This window comes from Oncorhynchus keta, chromosome 2 (assembly GCF_023373465.1).
Source record: "Oncorhynchus keta strain PuntledgeMale-10-30-2019 chromosome 2, Oket_V2, whole genome shotgun sequence".
NCBI lineage: Eukaryota > Metazoa > Chordata > Actinopteri > Salmoniformes > Salmonidae > Oncorhynchus > Oncorhynchus keta.
The window spans coordinates 31,916,660-31,931,741 of record NC_068422.1 but is presented as its reverse complement, the minus strand read 5'-3'; the positions used below and the strand labels follow the sequence as shown (position 1 = coordinate 31,931,741).

The 15,082-nt window shown below is 40.8% G+C and overlaps 2 protein-coding genes across 9 annotated transcripts in view; one reads left to right on the top strand and one right to left on the bottom strand.

The window, feature by feature from the left end:
• rtn4a (reticulon 4a) overlaps positions 1-2,389 on the top strand; it is a 31,031-nt gene extending 28,642 nt beyond the window's left edge. For all 5 annotated transcript variants that reach the window (XM_035795404.2, XM_035795411.2, XM_035795418.2 and 2 more), the window contains one exon: positions 1,473-2,389. In XM_035795404.2, coding sequence (XP_035651297.1) covers positions 1,473-1,518 — 46 coding nt within the window. In that variant the 3' untranslated portion in view covers positions 1,519-2,389. The remainder of the gene's footprint in view (positions 1-1,472) is intronic.
• Positions 2,390-2,737: 348 nt separating this feature from the next.
• Positions 2,738-15,082, bottom strand: part of LOC118399362 (echinoderm microtubule-associated protein-like 6) — an 88,028-nt gene continuing 75,683 nt past the window's right edge. For all 4 annotated transcript variants that reach the window (XM_052475277.1, XM_052475285.1, XM_052475278.1 and 1 more), the window contains 5 exons: positions 11,990-12,152; positions 9,981-10,084; positions 8,693-8,846; positions 6,895-6,995; positions 2,738-5,155 (listed from right to left, as the gene is read on the bottom strand). In XM_052475277.1, coding sequence (XP_052331237.1) covers positions 5,131-5,155; positions 6,895-6,995; positions 8,693-8,846; positions 9,981-10,084; positions 11,990-12,152 — 547 coding nt within the window. In that variant the 3' untranslated portion in view covers positions 2,738-5,130. The remainder of the gene's footprint in view (positions 5,156-6,894; positions 6,996-8,692; positions 8,847-9,980; positions 10,085-11,989; positions 12,153-15,082) is intronic.

Here is a 15,082-nt window from a genome sequence, read left to right as displayed (position 1 = left end):
GTACCAGGCGGTGATACAGCCCACCAGGATGCTCTCGATTGTGCGTCTGTAGAAGTTTGTGAGTGCTTTTGGTGACAAGCCGAATTTCTTCAGCCTCCTGAGGTTGAAGAGGCGCTGCTGCGCCTTCTTCACGATGCTGTCAGTGTGAGTGGACCAATTCAGTTTGTCTGTGATGTGTATGCCGAGGAACTTAAAACTGGCTACCCTCTCCACTACTGTGCATTGCAGTGCTAGCTGTGCTGCCAGAGATTCTGGGTTCGAGCCCAGGCTCTGTCGCAGCCGTCCGCGACCGGGAGGCCCATGGGGCGACAGGGTTAGGCCGGTTGGTTTGTGTTTCGGAGAACGCATGGCTCTCTACCTTCGCCTCGCCCGAGTCCGTACGGGAGTTGCAGTAATGAGACAAGACTGTAACTACTACCACTTGGATACCATGAAATTGGGGGGAGGATGAAAAGGGGTGTAAAAAAAAAATATATATATATATATCTATATCTATATCTATGTATGTATGCATGTATGTGTATGTGTATGTGTGTGTGTGTGTGTTAACTTCTGTGCAGCATAAGTGGTGACGCAGCCCAGACTCCCAGTGAGTGCAGTGGTTTCTCAGGACAGGCTAGAGCTAGCACTGAGTAAGTGGTGCAGGCACAGGGAACGTTTGGGGCATGGCTAGAATGGAAACAGGATGCACTTAAGCTCAATTTCAAGTCTCATGGCAAAGGGTCTGAATACTTATGTAAAGATGTTACATTTTTTAAAAGTAAATTAGCTACATTTCAAACTGTTTTTGCTTTGTCATTATGGGGTGTATTGTGTAGATTAAGGAAACATTAATGTAATCAATTTTAGACTAACGATGTGGGGAAGGGGTCTCAATACTGCCGAATGCGCTGTGTAGCAGTCTAATCCGACTTGATCGTTTAAAATCCTGTACCAACAGAGCAAGGAAATTATCTAATAGTTTTGAAAAAATGTGAATCTCCAATTGATGACAAATGAATGAAATCCCTCTTATACCACTGATTTTAACAATTTATTCACATTTATCAGACACATATTGCATCATTTTACCATTTTAAGGGTTCTGCAAGAATGAAGTTGTATTATAAATAATTTACACAACATGCAAACAGGAAGAACACAGCCCTTGTATTCAGAATTAATTTTCATTCAGAACCAGAATTGGATTACCCAAAAACGTAGCCACTTTATATTTATGTACTTTGTAATATCGGCTAGGAACCTTTGGCTGGATTTGAATTACGTTTTTTAAACTATTGGTGTTGTATGTTATTTTTACATGTCTGCACTCCTGCCTACATAATTGACCCTTGTATGATAAAGTAGGCCCTATGTTGAATTGATGTATTTGTAGAAGGGTGTTTTACTCAGAATGAGCGCTTTCATTTTAGTATTTTTCTAAGCATATCAACATCTTTTAACTAAAGCTTTTTGCTTCTTTCCACTTTCAGGGTCCAGGCCAAAGTCCCTGGACTGAAGCGTGTGAAGGCTGACTGAAGAAAGAAATGCCGGTCAGTCCCTGAAGTCCTTTGAGAGGGTGGGTGGCACTGGGCTGGGGTGGTGTGTAAGGTGGTATGCAGCACTGTTATTTTCACAATCTCTTCATTTCAGAATTCCTTGTGTTCCCCGAAACACCCTGGATTATCAGTATTCTATAGCTCAAGTATTGCCACCTTTTGATTAACTAATTTGACCATAACATGCTATCTGGCTCAAAAAGCTAGTTGGAATATGTAAAATATATATATATTTTAATCTTGCACTTGGACATGACCAGTGATGGATGTTGAAAGGAAATTGTGTTCCATGGGCTGGTTCATTTGTTCTTTGTCGCAGTGTTCAGACAATTGGAATTGCTTTGTCTCTTCTTTTTTTTTGTAAGAGGGAGAACTTTGGAGACCTGAGTTTTTTTGGTATGATTAAGTTGGTGGTGTTTGTGATTTTACTGTTTTATTGATCGACTGTAGTTTCAAAGCTTCTAGCTCTCTTCAGTGACTCTTGAGTGTGTTTGACATGTGTCATTGTGCTTGGCGATGGTCTAATACCAGCAGGGCGCTATTCCTTAGCACTTCATGCTTCTGAGTATTTCTAGTTAGAAACATTTAGAACTTTTTAAAAATTAGAGCATTTAATGATAATTTCACCTCATGCAGCTGCCTAGTTAAACTCTAACACGTTTACAAACAACTTAAGACGAAAAAAAATGAAACACTGTCTGTGGACCCTATCTAAAGCTGCAAAATTATGTTACTTGGTAACTTCAAGCATTGTTTATGCAAGTAATTGTGAATGTTACTTCATACAATTGTAATGAACTCTTCTGTTTGTGGAATGCATTGTGAAATATAAACAATTACAATAAAGCTTCTAGATGAATTACTGTGTTTATTTCTCAGTTGGTAATGGAGGGTGCAGAAACTGCCTGAACAACCCCTTGCTCCTATCCAGGGCATGTTTTAAATGCTTAATGTCACTTCACCTTTTTTGTTGAATAGGAATTTACAGTATACTCAATGCTTTTCTAACTAGCATGTAGGAATGCTAGTACATTGTAAATATTAACAGTACAAGAATTGCCATTGTCTCAACCTAGTCTGAAGGTACATTTGAGTGATTTTAGCGGATGGTCTTATTCGGTGACTTAGTCCGTGCATTCATCTGAAGGTAAAAGCGAAATGACGAAGTCTGAACCACCGAAAGTTCAACTGGGGGCAGAGAAGCTCAATATGCCTTTTGAGTGATACCCGTCTTAACTATTCAACTTTCATTGGACAAATGATTATGATTTTTGTATACATTTTCATTTAATATTTCCATATACGTTTGTACATCTGTTGGCACACAATCACTTACAATAAATTGGTATAAAACAACCATGATTGTCATTCATACAATAATTTTGCCTCACTCTACAAAGATGTAATTTTGATTAAAAAATAAATTCATGCATTTGAGCATATTTGAGTAATTTACAATATGATACAAATAATATGAAACAATCTAGACAATCAGTCTTGTACAAAAACGAAATGACTTAACTGGGAACATGAATTCACACTTATAAAGAATGCACATAGTAACAATATTGAGATATTGCTGCCACAATAGCTAAACGTTACAGTGAGATTGACTGACTAAATACAGCAAGGTGAGGCAAAGAGTTCAACAGCAGACAAACACAGAAGAATGAAAAGATGACCAGGGCTTGAGTAAGACTGCATAGTCGGCTTTGGTGTGACAGGTCACTCCTAGACTGTCTAATTTCACTTCACCTTAAAGCCACCCTTTGAAGTACCACTGAAATCCCTTACTGGAAGTGAACCTTGATTAAAACAGTATTCTTCAGTGTATTAGATTCTTTTCACTATGGTTACATGGAAAAACATTTCACCAAGATATTCCACAAAGTGTAAGTAACATTGACACACTAAGAATGCTCACTGCCATTTCTGTGACGTTCACAAGCTGAACATTGAACGTCAGATCACTGAGTAACGTTTAAATATTTTCATTAGCTATTAACATACTATATTACATGTCGTCATACTTTGGATGTTTATGCATCAACTTAAACAGCAAAGCAATGCCCTTTTCTGCATATTGAATGAGTAAAAGTTTACAATCTAATAGCACCAGACATGTACAAAATTATTTCAACTGAAATTGCAAAAAAATATAAGACAAGTAGAAATATTCATAAAGGCACTTAAGTTTGATAATGTTCAACAATGGAAAAGGCTCTTTCAAATAAGTTATGGGAAAACTACTTTTTTTGCTCTACATTGGCTGGGATTCAATTCTTGAAGCGCTGTTGACAATGCGAAATGTAACCCTTAGCCTACAATTTCTGCGCGCTGTGGAAATCTTACTAACATAAAAATAATCTATCAAAATCCGTCTTTAAACTAGATGTTTTTTTGCATTCGTTGCGTCTCAATCCACCGATATCGCCCTTCCCTATCTGCGGTGAAAGGTCGCAGAGCTAAGAGCGGTGTTTTGTCAGACCATGAGACATCCCGAAAATCATTCTTCTCACAAAAAGAAAATGTCTAGCGTCCGAACGGTTTGGCCTACAAACTATTATGACCACTCTATTGAAGGATGAGACTCACAGGATGGTATTCTCCGTTTTGCTTTAGGATGCTCACAAGACTCGTCTGAGGGACCCAGGTACCAGATACAAAGATGAATGGAAGTATATATGAAGATATTTTAGGCACTAAACTAAGGGGGATAAATACATGTACATTTAAAAAAAATAATATATATAGTTTCCTGATTTTTCTTATCTCAGAATTTGGGCAGACATTTCAAAACAATCTTCCTTTAGATTTTTTGGGGACTATTTGTTGTTCCATGTAGTGAATCTGTTATTAAATGTGTTTCTATTGGCAAATAGCAGGAATGCCAAAGTCAATGTTTCATCCAATTTTTATATATATTGTTTTGATACCTTAATGGGTCTTAAAATTACAAATCTAATAGCTAAATAATCATTGGTATTACCATATTAAAAAATTCCATATGTTATCTCTCCCCCCTGGCTTAGACAGGGTTTAGACTTGAGGTTTTAAAGGTAATTTCAGATTGAGCTGACATTTGCAGCGTTTACTGTGAATGAAATCTCCGCAAGTGCAGGAACAATTGCCTTTAAGAGCCCCCTTGTCGACAATACACAATCGGATTGAATCCCAGCCATTATCAATGGTTTAAATATAAATCAATAGCTGGCGTGGCAACCTATTTTCATGTGTCCTTCATTACAAGCAGATGAGAATGTAAACACAAATGGTAATTTCTTGTTTAGACAGAAAATCCACCATTTTCTAGTGGCAAAAAATCTGCTTCAAAGTAATTTCTTGTTAGAAAAAGAGCTACCTGCTCTGCCTAATGCTTAGACTTGAATTAATACTACAGTGATTAGCGTATTGCACCCCATTCTCCCCCACAGGTGGATGGGGAGACATAGTTGCAGCATGTCAGGCAAAATATTGACCGTAGCCAGACACTTGAGGCGTTGGGATCCTGGCTGCATTCTTGTCAGAATCCAAGACTTACTGTGTTAGGCTAAGGAGTCTGAATGCATGGTTGTGGAGAAAAGACTCTGGTTTATAGGCATTTCCACACAAAGACACTGAAAAAGAGGAAGACAATACAGCAATCAGTAACAAAAAAATCATAACTCTGAATCAGACCTGTCTGAAATCACCTTCTAATGCTACTACTCATTGTAGAATATCTACATTTGATGTCGGAAGTTTACATACACCTTAGTCCAATACATTTAAACTCAGTTTTTCACAATTCCTGACATTTAATGCTAGTAAAAAGTCCCTGTTTTAGGTCAATTAGGATCACCACTTTATTTTAAGAATGTGAAATGTCAGAATAATAGTAGAGATAATGATTTATTTATTTCATCACATTCCCAGTGGGTCAGAAGTTTACATACACTCAATTAGTATTTGGTAGCATTGCCTTTAAATTGTTTAACTTGGGTCAAATGTTTTGGGTAGCCTTCCACAAGCTTCCCACAATAAGTTGGGTGAATTTTGGCCCATTCCTCCTGACAGAGCTGGTGTAACTGAGTCAGGTTTGTAGGCATCCTTGCTCCTACACACTTTTTCAGTTCTGCCCACAAATGTTCTATAAGATTGAGGTCAGGGCTTTGTGATGGCCACTCCAATACTTTGACTTTGTTGCCCTTAAGTAATTTTGCCACAACTTTGGAAGTATTCTTGGGGTCATTGTCCATTTGGAAGACCCATTTGCGACCAAGCTTTAACTTCCTGACTGATGTCTTGAGATGTTGCTTCAATATATCCACATACTTTTACCTCCCTCATGATGGCATTTATTTTGTGAAGTGCACCAGTCCCTCCTGCAGCAAAGCACCCCCACAACATGATGCTGCCACCCCGGGATTCATGGTTTGGATGGTGTTCTTTGGCTTGCAAGCCTCCCCCTTTTTCCTCCAAAAATAACAATGGTCATTATGGCCAAACAGTTCTATTTTTGTTTCATCAGACCAAAGGACATTTCTCCGAAAAGTACGATCTTTGTCCCCATGTGCAGTTGCAAACCGTAGTCTGGCTTTTTCATGGCGGTTTTGGAATGGTGGCTTCTTCCTTGCTGAGTGGCCTTTCAGCTTACGTCGATATAGGACGAGTTTTACTGTGGATATAGATACTTTTGTACCTGTTGCTTCTTCCAGCATCTTCACAAGGTCTTTCGCTGTTGTTCTGGGATTGATTTGCACTTTTCACACCAAAGTACATTCATCTCTACCTTCCTGAGTGGTATGATGGCTGCGTGGTCCCAGGGTGTTTATACTTGCGTTGTTTGTACAGATGAACGTGGTACCTTCAGTCATTTGGAAATTGCTCCCAAGGATGAACCAGACTTGTGGAGGTCTACAATTGTTTTTCTTAGGTCTTGGCTGATGTCTTTTGATTTTCCCATGATGTCAAGCAAAGAGGCACTGAGTTTGAAGGTAGGCCTTGAAAGACATCCACAGGTACACCTCCAATTGACTCAAATGATGTCAATTAGCCTATCAGAAGCTTCTAAAGCCATGACATTTTCTGGAATTTTCCAAGCTGTTTAAAGGCACAGTCAACTTAGTGTATGTAAACTTCTGATCCACTGGAATTGTGATACAGTGAATTAGAAGTGAAATAATCTGTCTGTAAACAATTGTTGGAAAAATTACTTGTGTCATGCACAAAGTTGGTGTCCTAACCAACTTGTCAAAACTATAGTTTGTTAACAAGACATTTGTGGAGTGGTTGTAAACTATGTAAACTTCCGACTTCAACTGTATAACGTAATTCATCTAACATGTGGTTAAGCCTTAACACAAGCTCTGCATACCTGGAGTCATGTCCTCCAGTGCTGATCACATATTTATCATCATAGGAGAAGCGAATGTTGGTCACATGTGCCGAGTGCCCAAAGTATCGCTTGTGTTTGGCCTGCAGAGGATCAAAAGAAGTATTAAACATTTGGAGCAGCCACAGCCAACAATGTCTGCTCTATGGATTCAGTAACTACAGTGGGGCAAAAAAGTATTTAGTCAGCCACCAATTGTGAAAGTTCTCCCACTTAAAAAGTTGAGAGAGGCCTGTAATTTTCATCATAGGTACACTTCAACTATGACAGACAAAATGAGAAAAAAAATCCAGAAAATCACAATTTATTTGCAAATTATGATGGAAAATAAGTATTTGGTCAATAACAAAAGTTTATCTCAATACTTTGTTATATACCCATTGTTGGCAATGACAGAGGTCAAACGTTGTCTGTAAGTCTTCACACACTGTTGCTGGTATTTTGGCCCATTCCTCCATGCAGATCTCCTCTAGAGCAGTGATGTTTTGGGGCTGTTGCTGGGCAACACGGACTTTCAACTCCCTCCAAAGATTTTCTATGGGGTTGAGATCTGGAGACTGGCTAGGCCACTCCAGGACCTTGAAATGCTTCTTACGAAGCCACTCCTTAGTTGCCCGGGTGGTGTGTTTGGGATCATTGTCATGCTGAAAGACCCAGCCACGTTTCATCTTCAATGCCCTTGCTGATGGAAGGAGGTTTTCACTCAAAATCTCACAATACATTGGCCCCATTCATTCTTTCCTTTACACGGATCAGTCGTCCTGGTCCCTTTGCAGAAAAACAGCCCCAAAGCATGATGTTTCCATCCCCATGCTTCACAGTAGGTGTGGTGTTCTTTGGATGCAACACGGCATTCTTTGTCCTCCAAACTGGACGAGTTGAGTTTTTACCAATAAGTTCTATTTTGGTTTCATCTGACCATATGACATTCTCCCAATCTTCTTCTGGATCATCCAAATGCTCTCTAGCAAACTTCAGACGGGCCTGGACATGTACTGGCTTAAGCAGGGGGACACATCTGGCATTGCAGGATTTGAGTCCCTGGCGGCGTAGTGTGTTACTGATGGTAGGCTTTGTTACTTTGGTCCCAGCTCTCTGCAGGTCATTCACTAGGTACCCACGTGTGGTTCTGGGATTTTTGCTCACCGTTCTTGTGATCAGGGTGAGATCTTGCGTGGAGCCCCAGATCGAGGGAGATTATCAGTGGTCTTGTATGTCTTCCATTTCCTAATAATTGCTCCCACAGTTGATTTCTTCAAACCAAGCTGCTTACCTATTGCAGATTCGGTCTTCCCAGCCTGGTGCAGGTTATAATTTTGTTTCTGGTGTCCTTTGACAGCTCTTTGGTCTTGGCCATAGTGGAGTTTGGAGTGTGACTGTTTGAGGTTGTGGACAGGTGTCTTTTATACTGATAACTAGTTCAAACAGGTGCCATTAATACAGGTAACGATTGGAGGACAGAGGAGCCTCTTAAAGAAGAAGTTACAGTTCTGTGAGAGCCAGAAATCTTGCTTGTTTGTAGTTGACCAAATACTTATTTTCCACCATAATTTGCAAATAAATTCATAAAAAATCCTACAATGTGATTTTCTGGATTTTTTATTCTCATTTTTTCTGTCATAGTTGAAGTGTACCTATGATGAAAATTACAGGCCTCTCTCATCTTTTTAAGTGGGAGAACTTGCACAATTGGTGGCTGACTAAATACTTTTTTGCCCCACTGTACATAGCTTAAAAAATATATCACAGTTATGTTGTTGAGATGAAGTGAAGCACTCACAAATTTCTCAGTGCATGGGAAGTCAAAGAGCTTGACCAGCCCAAAGTCATCCCCGGTGACCACGTTGAGTCCGGTGTGGGAGACACAGGCACAGTTGACGTCAGCCTTATCAGCATTCCGCGGCCAGATACCCAGCACCTCATCTCCCAGGATACTGAGAAGAAATGAGGGAGAGGAGCCATGCTCAGACTGCAGAATATGCTGCACAAAACCACAGGCCTGCCAGTAAAATACTGAGATGACATTGTTCCACCACAGAATAGCCATTTTTGAGTTTCATCTGTCAATCGAAATACTATAGTAAATTTCTCTCCTCAGTAGTAAAACATATGTATACTATAGAAAGGAAAAAAAGGATTCCTGAATACTACTAAAGATCTCAACCAGACATTAGTTTGTTTCCCATTACAACGTGGTCTCAGGGCAATTCGTATTATTATGTACGTAAAGCGGTAAGACTTATTATGATATATTACGTTACGTTATGGCGGTTAGGGGAACTAATGACAAAGGTTAGTATAACTTCCATAAAATGTTAGAATTTACGTAGCAGGTTAGGTGAATTGGGTTAAGTTCAGAATAAGGATTAGGGGAAGGGTTAGCTAAAATGCTACTGTTGTCCCCGATGCGACTCGGAACGAATAGCCTTTGGATTGCTAGACGGTCGCGGATTACGCTCATCCATCCTCTCCAACCAACCTCCCTACTTTTGTTTCTGTCTAAAGTAACTATACTATTAGTAGATATAATACGTCTTGGAAGTGCTCAGAAATACGTCAAGTATTTTTTGTATGGCTCTGAGACCAGGCTGCCTAATAATAACTGCTTATATGCAGAATCTATTTTTAACCCATTAACCTTGGGAAGACTGATGTTAGAGAGAGTTTGGGGTCTATTCATGAGAAGTGAACAGTGACAGCTGTGCTGCAGACAGTATTGATTGACCTCTATTATTCCATTCATCAATAACAGACACCCAAACACAACTACAAAACAACATGTCTGGGTGTGCCCCACTAAACATCCATACAAAAACGTGCCCAGATGGCTTCAACGAGCCTATAGCTCAAACAAGTTGAACCAGCAATGTATTTGTATTGCTTTGGCTTGCCATATTGCAATGTCCCTACCAGAGTGAGCTGTTAGGTGTAGCTCCCATTGTTGACGCAATATCTCAATAGTGTTACCGTGCAGTGCTTGCGTTCTTTACTAAATATGGATCTCAGTTTTGATTTTAGAGAGTATGTGGGTTTGATTGAATTCCAGTGACTACAACTAATCTTTCTACCTGGTCCAGGTGGCCCAGGTGATCCTGTCAATCACAGTCTGTTCTGTCACAATTTTCCCAGAAGGCATCTCATGCACCTGGCGCTTATAGTTTCCTGTGGACACCTGTAGACACACAGCCAGTGACACGTCAGAACACACACACTCATGCATATGCACACATATGCAGATGTCGTCGTATTATATCACTCTAAAATCCATCAGTCATCTATCTACCAGCACTGTCTGCACAGCTAGGAAGGAAAGAAAATGTGACATAATTTTCCATATGCAAATTTGTTCAAGATATAGAAGCCTCATTACTATTTCATGCTTTAGATCAACCAAAACATGGATTCAGGCTGGGATTCAATCAGACCGTGGGTTGTCGACAATGTGGCTTTTAAAGGCAATTAACGATTGAGCCGACAGATGCAGGGTTTACTGTAAAATCTCTGCGAACGCGGGGACATTGCCGTATTGTCGAAAACCCACAGTCGGATTGAATCCCGGCCTTACAATGAACTCGTAATGAGCTTAGTCCATTATATAACTTCAAATGGACTGGGAGGACCTTGGCCAACTATACTGGACCCTCCCCTTCTGTCCTCCCTCTGTCCCTTCAAGCCACAGACACATTTGTACTTGTAATTGTACGCTGAGGTCAGGTTAAATTTAGCAGGCCAAGTCACCATCTTACCCTGTTTCTGACCATGTGCCAGTCACATCAACATTTCAGAAAAGGTGCAAGGGTCTCCATAACACCAAGGAATGAGTCTATAGAAATACCTCAGATAGGGTTACTTTGTAGCATACTGATGCGTGAGGTTACTCTAGAGCAGCTCCAGACTGCTGTTAAAGGTGCTACTCACAGGTTTGAGTCTTTTTTTGTTTCATTGATTTTCAGAAAATGTCCATAATATATCTGCCGCTAATAGTGGAATGATAGTGTTTCACAGTATTACTTACCCACAAGTGTTGTGATTGGCTGTGATATTCGCCACTTGATTTCTCCCGGCAGAGAGGCATCTGTTGTCAAACTGGGAAAGCAGTTCTGACTTTATGGCTGTGTTATTTAGTGGAAATCACTGTCAATTCCTGGTTGCTAAAATTAGCTCAATTTTAGTTTAAATGAGAAAACAAGCATTGGATTGTTTAGGGAATCATCGTACCATCTAAATCGCTGTGAAATATATTTTCTATAGCAAAAAATATTGTTTTAAAGCTATTTGAACCTGGTGGACCAAAACAAAAGATACTTCCGGTTTTGGTCCACCAGCTTCAAACAGCTGTAAAAACGAAAATATATTTCACAGCGATTTAGATGATACAATGAATTCCTACACTATTCAAGTGAAAAAAACTGTAGAATTTTTGCAAACAGGAACAATTTCCACTAGATAACATAGCCAAAGTCAGAATAGGTATCCCAGTTTGACAACAGATGCCGTTCCGGCGGGAGAAATCCATAGGTGAATATGACAGCCAATCACAACACTGGCAGGTAAGTAATATCATGAAAACACTGTCATTCCACTATTTAGGGCAGATATATTATGGACATTTTCAAAAATTAAAATGTAACAATTAAAAAAAAAAATCCTATGTGTAGTACCTTTAACTAGAAGGGCACTTGGCTATAAATGATTATGACCTGCCTGCCATACATGTGTGTGTCTAAATATAGGTTTTTCCACATTCAGAATGCTTTGAAATGGATATATGAGTGTCCATCATGTTGAGAACACACTGTGCAACATGATCAAATGGTCAAGAGTGCCGTATTAAACACAACATAGGTTGTAGATTTAGCTCAATTGGTTTCCACAATAATCAAATAATATTTCAATTTTTTTTACCATTCGAACATAATGACCTTGACAGCAAAATAACATTTAACTCATTCCACTATCTATTTTGTGTGGTTTTAGGACATATGTAGTGTCTATCGTTTATTTAACAACAACAGCTCTCAAGTGAATTATCATATTCCACCTGTTTTTTTAAACCATCACGGTCAGTGTAGCATACCTCAATGAACATGCTGTCTGCAGAGAAGTCCATCTGGATAACAAAGCTGGAGATGTCCTTACAGTAGCCCACGCGGTTTAGCGAGGGGCCCAAGGTAAGGTCATAGAGGTCAACCGTACTCTCCACTGAGCCCACTGCCAGGAGGTGTTTGTCTGGACTGAACCTGAGAGGGTCACACAATAGACATAATATATATGGTTTGAGTTATGCCAAGATTAAGCTTAGGGTTATGCCAAATCAGGGTTGTGGCTGAGGCAAGGGTTAAGGTTAAACCTAGGAGAGGGGGTGACCTCGACAATTTATTGTTAAAACACGAGGCTGCCTGGATCTTTAATTTAAAGACCCTTGCTCCCCTCGGTCTCATCGTTTACAGACACCTGTGTGTGTCCTTTGACACTATATAAACTAGTGATCTGCAGTGTTTGTCATTATACCCTGATGAAGACAGCTTGTCTGTCGAAACGTTGGATATTAGGTTATTCAATTATTTCATCTGAGCTCCAAGAGTGTGTGGCTCTCCTATTATTTCTCAAGTGAACAGGGATGTGGACATGAAGATAGGGTTCATTAAGGTAGTGGTTGAGGCTAGGGTTCAACTGAGATCTGTACATTAAGCATGGTCAGGGTTGTGGTTGAGGTTTGAACATGGATGTGGACATGAAGCTAGGGTTATGGTTAGAGTTGTGTTTGATGCTAGGGTTAGGGTTACTGCCAGGATGTGGACATGAAGCTAGGGATAGGTACAGTGGGGCAAAAAAAGTATTTAGTCAGCCACCAATTGTGCAAGTTCTCCCACTTAAAAAGATGAGATAGGCCTGTAATTTGCATCATAGGTACAATTCAACTATGACAGACAAAATGAGGGGGAAAAAAATCCAGAAAATCACACTGTAGGATTTTTTATGAATTTATTTGCAAATTATGGTGGAAAATAAGTATTTGGTCAATAACAAAAGTTTATCTCAATACTTTGTTATATACCCTTTGTTGGCAATGACAGAGGTCAAACGTTTTCTGTACGTCTTCACAAGGTCTTCACACACTGCTGGTATTTTGGCCCATTCCTCCATGCAGATCTCCTCTAGAGCAGTGATGTTTTGGGGCTGTTGCTGGGCAACACGGACTTTCAACTCCCTCCAAAAATGTTCTATGGGGTTGAGATCTGGAGACTGGCTAGGCCACACCAGGACCTTGAAATGCTTCTTACGAAGCCACTCCTTCATTGCCCGGGTGGTGTGTTTGGGATCATTGTCATGCTGAAAGACCCAGCCACGTTTCATCTTCAATGCCCTTGCTGATGGAAGGAGGTTTTTACTCAAAATCTCACGATACATGGCCCCATTTATTCTTTCCTTTACACGGATCAGTCGTCCTGGTCCCTTTGCAGAAAAACAGCCCCAAGGCATTATGTTTCCACCCTCATGCTTCACAGTAGGTATGGTGTTCTTTGGATGCAACTCAGCAATCTTTGTCTTCCAAACAGGACGAGTTGAGTTTTTACCAATAAGTTCTATTTTGGTTTCACCTGACCATATAACATTCTCCCAATCTTCTTCTGGATCATCCAAATGCTCTCTAGCAAACTTCAGACGAGCCTGGACATGTACTGGCTTAAGCAGCGGGAACACGTCTGGCACTGCAGGATTTGAGTCCCTGGCGGAGTAGTGTGTTACTGATGGTAGGCTTTGTTACTTTGGTCCCGGCTCTCTGCAGGTCATTCACTAGGTCCCCCCGTGTGGTTCTGGGATTTTTGCTCACCGTTCTTGTGATCATTTTGACCCCACGGGTGAGATCTTGCGTGGAGCCCCAGATCGAGGGAGATTATCAGTGGTCTTGTATGTCTTCCATTTCCAGGTTGTGGACAGGTGTCTTTTATACTGATAACAAGTTCAAACAGGTGCCATTAATACAGGTAACGAGTGGAGGACAGAGGAGCCTCTTAAAGAAGAAGTTACAGGTCTGTGAGAGCCAGAAATCTTGCTTGTTTGTAGGTGACCAAATACTTATTTTCCACCATAATTTGCAAATACATTCATTAAAAATCCTACAATGTGATTTTCTGGATTTTTCTTTCTCATCGTCTGCCATAGTTGAAGTGTACCTATGATGAAAATTATAGGCCTCTCATCTTTTTAAGTGGGAGAACTTGCACAAATCAATCACACTTCTGTGAAATCAAACTGTCCACTTAGGAAGCAACACTGATTGACAATAAATGTCACATGCTGTTGTGCAAATGGAATAGACAACAGGTGGAAATTATAGGCAATTAGCAAGACACCCCCAATAAAGGAGTGGTTCTGCAGGTGGTGACAACAGACCACTTCTCAGTTCCTATGCTTCCTGGCTGATTTGTTGTTCACTTTTGAATGCTGGCTGGCGGTGCTTTCGCTCTGGTGGTAGCATGAGACAGAGTCTACAACCCACACAAGTGGCTCAGGTAGTGCAGCTCATCCAGGATGGCGCATCAATGCGAGCAGTGGCAAGAAGGTTTTCTGTGTCTGTCAGCGTAGTGTCCAGAGCATGGAGGCGCTACCAGGAGACAGGCCAGTACATCAGGAGACGTGGAGGAGGCCGTAGGAGGGCAACAACCCAGCAGCACGACCGCTACCTCTGCCTTTGTGCAAGGAAGAGCAGGAGGAGCACTGCCAGAGCCCTGCAAAATGACCTCCAGCAGGCCACAAATGTGCATGTGTCTGCTCAAACGGTCAGAAACAGACTCCATGAGGGTGGTATGAGGGCCCGACGTCCACAGGTGGGGGTTGTGCTTACAGCCCAACACCGTGCAGGACGTTTGGCATTTGCCAGAGAACACCAAGATTGGCACATTCGCCACTGGCGCCCTGTGCTCTTCACAGATGAAAGCAGGTTCACACTGAGCACGTGACAGACATGACAGACGTGATAGTCTGGAGACGCTGTGGAGAACGTTCTGCTGCCTGCAACATCTTCGAGCATGACCGGTTTGTTTACCTGTTCAAACAGGTGCCATTAATACAGGTAACGAGTAGAGGACAGCGGAGCCTCTTAAAGAAGAAGTTAGGTCTGTGAGAGCCAGAAATCTTGCTTGTTTGTAGGTGACCAAATACTTAT